Source organism: Calidris pugnax, unplaced genomic scaffold (genome assembly GCF_001431845.1).
Source record: "Calidris pugnax isolate Ruff unplaced genomic scaffold, ASM143184v1 scaffold254, whole genome shotgun sequence".
In the NCBI taxonomy this organism is placed as follows: domain Eukaryota; kingdom Metazoa; phylum Chordata; class Aves; order Charadriiformes; family Scolopacidae; genus Calidris; species Calidris pugnax.
Genome location: NW_015090966.1, coordinates 23,719 through 32,180, shown reverse-complemented (window position 1 = coordinate 32,180; position 8,462 = coordinate 23,719). Strand labels below are relative to the sequence as shown.

The following is an 8,462-nucleotide window of genomic DNA, read 5'->3' as shown; positions in this document are numbered from 1 at the left end:
AGGACCCAGTTTGGGGGGGCGGGGACAGCATCCAGGCAGGGTGGGGATGTTCTCAGCTTTGAGGGGGGTGGGGGCAGCACCCAGTGGGATGGTGGGGGAAGAGGTGGGTGCATCACCAGCCCCTCAAGGTGTCACCGCGGGGTGGGGGTGACACAGACTGGGGGATCCCCATCACCCTGACGCTGTGTCCCCCCCCGCGGTGGCAGGGGAGGTGGCCGTCCCCTACTTCACGGGCCGCGTCACCGACTGGGTGGCCAGCGAGGACGAGTTGGCGGCCGCCTGGCCCATGGCACTGCTGGGGCTCGGCAGGTAGGACGGTGACACCGGGGATGTCACACGGGCTGGGGGGTGGGGGGGTGTGACACATGTGTGTCCCCCCCCCAGCTAAGCCACCCCCTCTGCCACCAACCCCCCCAGTGCCGTCACCGAATTCATCTGCGACGTCCTCTACGCGGGGACGCTGGGCCGGGCGCTGGGACGTCTCCAGCGCCGCGTCTTCGCCGCCGTCCTGCGGCGGGACGTGGCCTCCCTGCAGGGGACGGGGACGGGGGCAGTGACGGCGCGGGTGACGGGGGACGTGGAGGCCACCCACGCCGCGGTGTCCGAGGCCCTCAGCCTCCTGCTGTGGTACCTGGCGCGAGGCGCCTGCCTCCTGGCCACCATGGCCTGGTTGTCACCCCGCCTGGCCTTTGTCACCCTCCTCTCCCTCCCTGTCCTCCTGCTGCTGCCCCGGGCTGTCGGCAAGGTCCAGCAGGTACCTAGGGGGGGACACATGGGTCCCTTGTCACCTCCCCATTCCCACTGTCCCCCTCCCCATGCCCTCTGTCATCCCCATGTGCCCATTGTCCCCTCCGAGCACCCCCTGTGCCCTCCCCATTCCCGCTGCTCCCTCCCCATGCCCTCTGTTCCCACCATGTGCCCCCGTCCCTTCCCCATGCCCACTGTCCCCTCCTCATGCCAACTACGCCCCTCCACGTGCCCACTGTCCCCTCCATGTGCCTACTGTCCCCTCCTTATTCTCTCTGTTTCCACCATGTGCCCACTGTCCCCTCCGTGTGCCCCCGTCCCCTCCCCATTCCCTCTGTTCCCACCATGTGCCCACTGACCCCTCCAGATGCCATCTATTCCCTCCATGTGCCCACTGTCCCCTTCAATGTGCCCACCGCCGCCTCCAGATGCCCCCCATCCCCTCCCTCTGCTTGCCCCTTCCCTCCCCGCTTCCCCTGTCCCCCTCCTTGAGGTGACACCACCGTCCCCAGGGGCTGTCCAGGCAGGTGCAGGAGGCGTTGGCAGGTGCCACCGAGGTGGCGGTGGAGACCTTCCAGGCCATGGCCACCATCCGCAGCTTTGCCCACGAGGCCGGAGCAACTGAGCGGTACCACCAGCGCCTGCGCCGCGTCTACCGGCTGGAGGGGAAGGATGCGGCCACCTACGCCGCCACCCTCTGGGCCAGTGGGGTATGGGGACAGGGGGATGTGGGGCTGGGGTGGCACGGGGGCTGGGGGATGTGCTGGTGTGGGGGCTGTGGGACGTCAGGATAAGGTGGCATGAGGACAGGAGACAGGGTGATGCAGTGGCGTGGGGACAAGAGACATGGGGACGTGGTGGCATGAGGCTGGGGATGTGGAGGCACAGCAGCAGCGTGGGGCTAGGTGGCACGGGCATGTGATGGCATGGGTCTGCAGGGCATGGGGATACGGTGGCATTGGGATGGGGGATATGATGGCGTGGGGGCAATGGGACATGAGGATGCAGTGGCACGGGGTGGCATGGGGCTGGGGATACGGTGGTGTGGGCGTGAGGGGACATGGGGACACAGTGAAGTGATGGCATGAGGCTGGGGGACATGGAGATGTGGTGGCACAGATACAGGAGATGTGGACACAGTTGGCATGGGGACTTGGGGATGTGATGGCATGGGGGACACGGGGAAGGCATGGCATGGGACCGGGATACATGGAGACGTGGTGGCATGGGGATAGGGAATATGGGGATTTGGTGGCATGGGGACATGGGGCACGACAGTGCAGGGTCTCTGGGGTACAGGGGGTGACATGGGGGATGGGACGTCTTTGGGACACAGGGGGAAGGTGATGGCACAGGGGAGGTGGCAAAGCAAGGCTGGGACCTCGGTGTCCCCACAGAGAGGTGGCCACAGTGAGGAGGGGGATGAGGTTCCCCCCCCCCCCAGCGGTGACATCCCCGATGTGTCTCCAGTTCTCGGCACTGGGGCTGAAGTTGGGGCTCCTCTGCTACGGGGGACAGCTGGTGGCTGCGGGGACCATCACCACTGGGGACCTCGTCACCTTCCTCATCTACCAGATGCAGTTCACCGAGGCTGTGGAGGTGAGCCTGAGGGGACACCATGTCACCGGCATCCTCCCCACTGTGTCCCCAGCCCTGGTCCCTGTGTCCCTGCACCCTCCCTGTCGTGTCCCCATGCCAGTCCCAGCGTGTCCCCATTGCCCATCTCTTCGTGTCCTCTCTGCCACGTGCCTGTGTCCCCCTGCCACATCCCCGTGCTGGTCCCACTGTGTCCCCGTGCCATCCAGTGTCCTCCCACCATGTCCCTGTGTCCTTTGTGACCCCACACGCTCCTGGCCGTGTCCCCATGCCCATTCCCTTTGTCCTCCTGGATGCATCCTTGTCCCAGTCCCGTATCCCCATGTCCCCATGCCCGTTCCCCAGTCTCCACACCCTCCCAGCCATGTCCCCATGCCCATTCCTGATGTCCCCATGTCCTCCTGTCCCTTGTGTCCCCATGCCCATTCCGTAGTCCCTCCACCCTCTCAGCCACGTCCCTACTGTGTCCCCAGGTGCTGCTGCGCTACTACCCCAACATGACAAAGGCCGTGGGCTCCTCAGAGAAGATCTTTGAGTTCCTGGACCAGGAGGAGCAGGTGACACCTGCAGGGACACTGGCGCCGGATGTCCTGCAGGGCCACCTCCAGCTTGAGGATGTCTGGTTCTCATACCCTGGGCACCAAGAGCCCGTCCTCAAGGTGGGCACAAGGACAGGGGAGGGGATGTGGGGATGTGATGGGAAGACAGTGGGAGAGGGTGTGGGGACATGGCCTGGGGACATAGAGGTGCTGGAGAGGGTGTGGGGACGTGGTGGGGACATGGGGGGACAGAGGGGAGGGCATAGGGACATGGATGTGGTGGGGAGGGTGTGGGGACATGACATGGGGACATGAGAGGGTGGTAAGGAGAGTGTGGGGACATGGCAGGGGGAGATGGGGACATGGTGGGGGGGGCATAGGGACTTGGATATGGTGGGGGGGCCATGGGGCCATGGTGGAACCGTGCCAGGTGTACGTGGTGGGGAAGGCATGGGGACATGGGGACATGTCAGGGAGGGCTGAAGACATCGGGGGAGGGCACGCAGGTGTGTCACCTCCATGTCCTCCACAGGGCCTGTCCCTGGAGCTGCGCCCCGGGGAGGTGCTGGCTGTGGTGGCCCCCCCGGGGGCGGGGAAGAGCACCCTGGTGTCCCTGGTCCTGTGCCTGCGCCCACCGGGGGCCGGGCAGGTGCTGCTGGATGGTGTACGTGGTGGGGAAGGCATGGGGACATGGGGACATGTCAGGGAGGGCTGAAGACATCGGGGGAGGGCACGCAGGTGTGTCACCTCCATGTCCTCCACAGGGCCTGTCCCTGGAGCTGCGCCCCGGGGAGGTGCTGGCTGTGGTGGCCCCCCCGGGGGCGGGGAAGAGCACCCTGGTGTCCCTGGTCCTGTGCCTGCGCCCACCGGGGGCTGGGCAGGTGCTGCTGGATGGTCACCCCCTCCCTGCCTACCAGCACCCCTTCCTGCGCTGCCAGGTACCACCACTGCCCTGGTCACACAACGTCCCCAGCAGGACCCACCACCACCCTCACGTCACCATCCATCCCCGAGTCCCCACCCCCATGACACCAGCCATCCCCACCATGTCCCCACCATGACCCCCATGTCATCAGCCATCCCCAACGAGTCACCACCCTTAAGTCACCAGCTGTTCTGAACAAGTCTCCACCATCACCCTCACCCCAATGTCACCACCCATCCCCAACGAGTCATCACCCCCATGACACCAGCCGTCCCCCCCGAGTCTCCAGATGTCCCACCATGTCCATGCCATGTCCCTACCATGTCCCCATCTCTTCTCCCACCACGTCTCCTGCCGTGTCCCCCACCATCCACACGTCTCCAGTGCATCCCTGCCATGTCCCCAGCTGTCCCCAACGCATCCCCAGCAGCGACCACAGCCGTCCCCTTGCCACATCCCCTGCCACATCCCCTGCCACTTCCCTGCCATGTCCCCAAAGTGTCCCCAGCCATCCCCTCTGCCGCAGGTGGCTGCCGTTCCCCAGGAGCCCGTGCTCTTCTCCCGCTCGCTCCACGCCAACATCGCCTACGGGCCGGGGGCCTGGAACCGGGCGCAGGTGACGGTGGCAGCCCGCCGGGCGGGTGCCCACGCCTTCATCACCCGCCTGCCCCAGGGCTACGACACAGGTAGGACGTGTGTCCCCCTCCGGCTGTCCCCGTGTCCCCATATCCCCACCCTGAACCCCGTCTCGCACAGAGGTAGGCGAGCTGGGGGGGCAGCTCTCCGGGGGACAGCGGCAGGGGGTGGCCATCGCTCGTGCCCTGGTGAGGAACCCCCGTATCCTCGTCCTTGACGAGCCCACCAGCGCCCTGGACGCTGAGAGCCAGCTGCAGGTAGGAGGTGACACCCGTGTCCCCCTGGGCTCCCTGTCCAGTAGCACCCTGGTCTCCCCCCTGGATCTCCTCATTCTATCATCCCCTTGGTCCACAATCCCTGTGCCACCTTGGTCCCTGCTTCAGGGACCCTTGGGCCTTGGTCCCCATGCCCCTTGGTCCTTGCTCCCCATATCCCCTGGGTCCCTCCTTCCCATATCCCCTGGGTCCCTCTTTCCCATGCCCCCTTGCTCTCAACTCCCCACATCCCCTGAATCCCTGTGTCCCAGCTCCCCATGGCCCCTATGCCCCTGCCCCCTTTGTCCCCTTGGTCCCCATATCTGCTTGGTCCTCGGTCCCCATGTCCCTGGGACCCTGCTCCTCATGTGCCCTGTGTCTCAACTCCCCATGTCCCCTTGGTCCCCACATCCTCTTGGTCCTTGGGCCCCATACCCCCTGTGTCCCACCTCCCCGTGTCCCCTGGATCCTCACTCTCCATGTCCCCTTGGGCCCCATATCCCCTGTGTCCCCACACCTGGGGGTCCCCACTGATGATGCCACCCACCGCAGGTGGAGCAGGAGATCTTTGGAGCCAGCAGCGCTGGACGTGCGGTGCTGCTGGTGACAGGGAAGGTGGCCCTGGCCGCGCGGGCACAGAGGGTGGCCGTGCTGGAGGGGGGACGACTGCATGAGCTGGAGTCCCCCGAGGAGCTCCTGCGCCCCGGCAGCCGCTACTGGCACCTGCTGCAGGGTGGAGGACAGGGGGGGACAACAGGGGATGGGGACACGGGGAAGGAGGATGAGGGACAGTAGGAGCAGGTGATAGGTACACCAAGGGATGGTGACACCAGGAGCCAGGATGAGGACACTGAGAACCCAGTTGGGGACACTGAGAGATGGGATGGGGACACCAAAAGCTGTGACAAGGGACCATGAGAGCTGTCATTGGTGAGTGCAGGTACCAGGCCAGGAACACGTCCATGTACCTACTGCCTTATGGTGACCATGGGGGGCACCGGGTGCCAGCAGGGCTGGTGACCAACAAGACTGGCCACAAAACACAGAGTTTGAAATAAATCCTTCTCGTTGTATCCAGTATGTGTTGGGGGACTCCAGAGCTGGGGTGGGAAGATGCAGGGATGGGTGGGTGGGGATGGGGACAATGGGGTGGCCGGGGCACACTTCGTGGTATCACTGCCACCAGCCTTTATACCTGAGGAGCTTCACTTGATTCCAGCGCATCGCTCACACTCATGAAGGACCTGTGCGATGGCTGCAGGGGTCAGGTCCACCCCACCATCACAAGCCCACCCATAGGTGGTGGCTCTACCCCTCTGTCCCACGGGCCACCAAGGTGTGACAGCTCCTGACAACGTTTCCGGTCCAGGTCTACCTGAACGGTACCAGGCCAGGAACACGTCCATGTACCTACTGCCTTATGGTGACCATGGGGGGCACCGGGTGCCAGCAGGGCTGGTGACCAACAAGACTGGCCACAAAACACAGAGTTTGAAATAAATCCTTCTCGTTGTATCCAGTATGTGTTGGGGGACTCCAGAGCTGGGGTGGGAAGATGCAGGGATGGGTGGGTGGGGATGGGGACAATGGGGTGGCCGGGGCACACTTCGTGGTATCACTGCCACCAGCCTTTATACCTGAGGAGCTTCACTTGATTCCAGCGCATCGCTCACACTCATGAAGGACCTGTGCGATGGCTGCAGGGGTCAGGTCCACCCCACCATCACAAGCCCACCCATAGGTGGTGGCTCTACCCCTCTGCTCCCCTCCCTGATCCAGAGTCCCTCCCCAGCTTTTCTGGAGCCCCTTGAGGGACTGGAAGGGGCTGGAAGGTCTCCCTGGAGCCTTCTCTTCTCCAGGCTGAACCCCCCCAGCTCTCTCAGCCCCCCCTCCCAGCAGAGGGGCTCCAGCCCTCCCAGCATCTCCAGGGCCTCCTCTGGCCCCGCTCCAACAGCTCCATGTCCTTCTAATGTTGGAGGCAGCACTTGGGGGGTGTATCCCTAGAGTGACCCAGAGGGGCAGAACTTCCCCCTCGCCCTGCTGGCCCCGCTGCTGGGGATGCAGCCCAGGGTGCAGGGGGCTTTCTGGGCTGCCAGCCTACCTTGCTGGCTCATGTTGAGCTTCTCCTCCACCAACACCCCCAAGTTCTTCTCCTCGGGGGTGCTCTCCAGCCATTCTCCACCCAGTCTGCATTTGTGCCTGGGATTGCCCTGACCCAGGGGCAGGACCTTGCCCTTGGCCTGGTTGAACTTCATGAGGCTGGCATGGTCTCACCTCTCCAGCCTGTCCAGGTCCCTCTGGATGGCATCCTTTCCCTCCAGCCTGTCGACTGTTCCAGCTGGAACTCAACCTGGTGACTAATATAAGGGACAATAAAAAAAGTTTCTATAAATACATTAACAAAAAGAGAGTCACAGAGAATGTGACTGAGCATCCCTTACTGGATGCGAGGGGAAACCTTGCAACCAAGGACGAGGAGAAGGCTGAGATACTTAATGCCTTCTTTGTCTCTGTCTTTAATAATCAGACCAGCCACTCCCAGGGTATTCAGCTTCTTGGGCTGGAAGATAAGAATGGAGAACAGAACAACTCCCCTGTAATCCAGGAGGAGGTAGTTAATGATTTACTTCTGCACCTGGACACGCATAAGTCTATGGGGCCGGATGGGATTCACCCAAAGGTTCTCAGGGAGCTGGCAGGAGAGCTCACCAAGCCTCTCTCCATTATCTATCAACAATCCTGGTCAACAGGAGAGGTGCCAGATGACCTGCGGGTGGCCAATGTGACGCCCATTTACAAGAAGGGCCGGAGGGAGGATCCTGGGAACTACAGGCCTGTCAGCCTGACCTTGGTACCGGGAAAGATCATGGAGAGGATCATCTTGAGTGAGCTCCTAAGGCAAGTGCAGGGCAGCCAAGGGATCAGGGCCAGCCAGCATGGGTTTATGAAAGGGAGGTCCTGCCTAACCAACTTGATCTCTTTCTATGACCATGTGACCTACTTTCTCGATGAGGGGAAGGCTGTGGATGTTATCTACCTGGACTTTGGTAAGGCCTTTGACACCGTCCCCCACGGCGTTCTCCTGGAGAAACTAGAGAATCATGGCATAGACAAGTGTACCCTCCACTGGATAAAAAACTGGCTGGATGGCCATGCCCAGCGAGTTGTGATTAATGGAGCTAGATCTGGTTGGCGGCCGGTCACCAGTGGTGTCCCTCAGGGCTCAGTTTTGGGGCCAGTCTTGTTCAATATCTTTATTGATGATCTAGACAAGGGGATTGAATGCACCCTCAGTAAGTTTGCAGATGACACCAAATTAGGTGGAAGTGTTGATCTGCTTGAGGGTCGGAAGGCTCTACAGAAGGATCTAGACAGGTTGGATCATTGGGCCAGGGCCAATGGGATGAGGTTTAATAAGGCCAAGTGCTGGGTCCTGCATTTTGGTCACAACAACCCCAGGCAATGCTACAGGCTTGGGGAAGAGTGGCTGGAAAGCTGCCCGGAAGAAAAGGACCTGGGGGTGTTGGTGGACAGGCGGCTGAACATGAGCCAGCAGTGTGCCCAGGTGGCCAAGAGGGCCAATGGCATCCTGGCCTGTATCAGGAATAGCATGGCCAGCAGGAGTAGGGAAGTCATCGTGCCTCTGTACTCGGCTTTGGTGAGGCTTCACCTCGAGTGCTGTGTTCAGTTTTGGGCCCCTCACTACAGGAAAGACATTGAAGTGCTGGAGCGTGTCCAGAGGAGAGCCACCAAGCTGGTGAGGGG

At 62.5% G+C, this 8,462-nt stretch overlaps 1 protein-coding gene across 3 annotated transcripts; it reads left to right on the top strand.

The window, feature by feature from the left end:
• Nucleotides 1-119: 119 nt before the first annotated feature.
• TAP1 (transporter 1, ATP-binding cassette, sub-family B (MDR/TAP)) lies at nucleotides 120-5,770 on the top strand. Of its 3 annotated transcripts, XM_014952576.1 has the most exons (10): nucleotides 120-309; nucleotides 418-754; nucleotides 1,260-1,457; nucleotides 2,218-2,346; nucleotides 2,817-3,002; nucleotides 3,415-3,531; nucleotides 3,764-3,820; nucleotides 4,334-4,493; nucleotides 4,564-4,700; nucleotides 5,250-5,770. In XM_014952576.1, the coding sequence occupies exons 1-10, from the start codon at nucleotides 287-289 to the stop codon at nucleotides 5,490-5,492; spliced, it is 1,587 nt and encodes a 528-aa protein (XP_014808062.1). In that variant the 5' UTR covers nucleotides 120-286; the 3' UTR covers nucleotides 5,493-5,770. The 3 variants fall into 3 exon arrangements, with proteins under 3 accessions (XP_014808062.1, XP_014808061.1, XP_014808063.1); XM_014952575.1 differs by having other exon boundaries at nucleotides 4,564-5,391; XM_014952577.1 differs by lacking the exon at nucleotides 120-309 and having other exon boundaries at nucleotides 738-754; nucleotides 1,241-1,457; nucleotides 4,564-5,391.
• Nucleotides 5,771-8,462: the final 2,692 nt, after the last annotated feature.

What these genes read in the sequence shown, in the direction of transcription:
- TAP1 (XM_014952575.1), top strand. Translation starts at nt 287, where the DNA reads ATGGCACTGCTGGGGCTCGGCAG. An exon ending in AGTTCACCGAGGCTGTGGAG is followed by an intron (nt 2,347 to 2,816) that starts GTGAGCCTGAGG and finishes CTGTGTCCCCAG; the next exon opens with GTGCTGCTGCGCTACTACCC. An exon ending in GCCCCAGGGCTACGACACAG is followed by an intron (nt 4,494 to 4,563) that starts GTAGGACGTGTG and finishes CGTCTCGCACAG; the next exon opens with AGGTAGGCGAGCTGGGGGGG.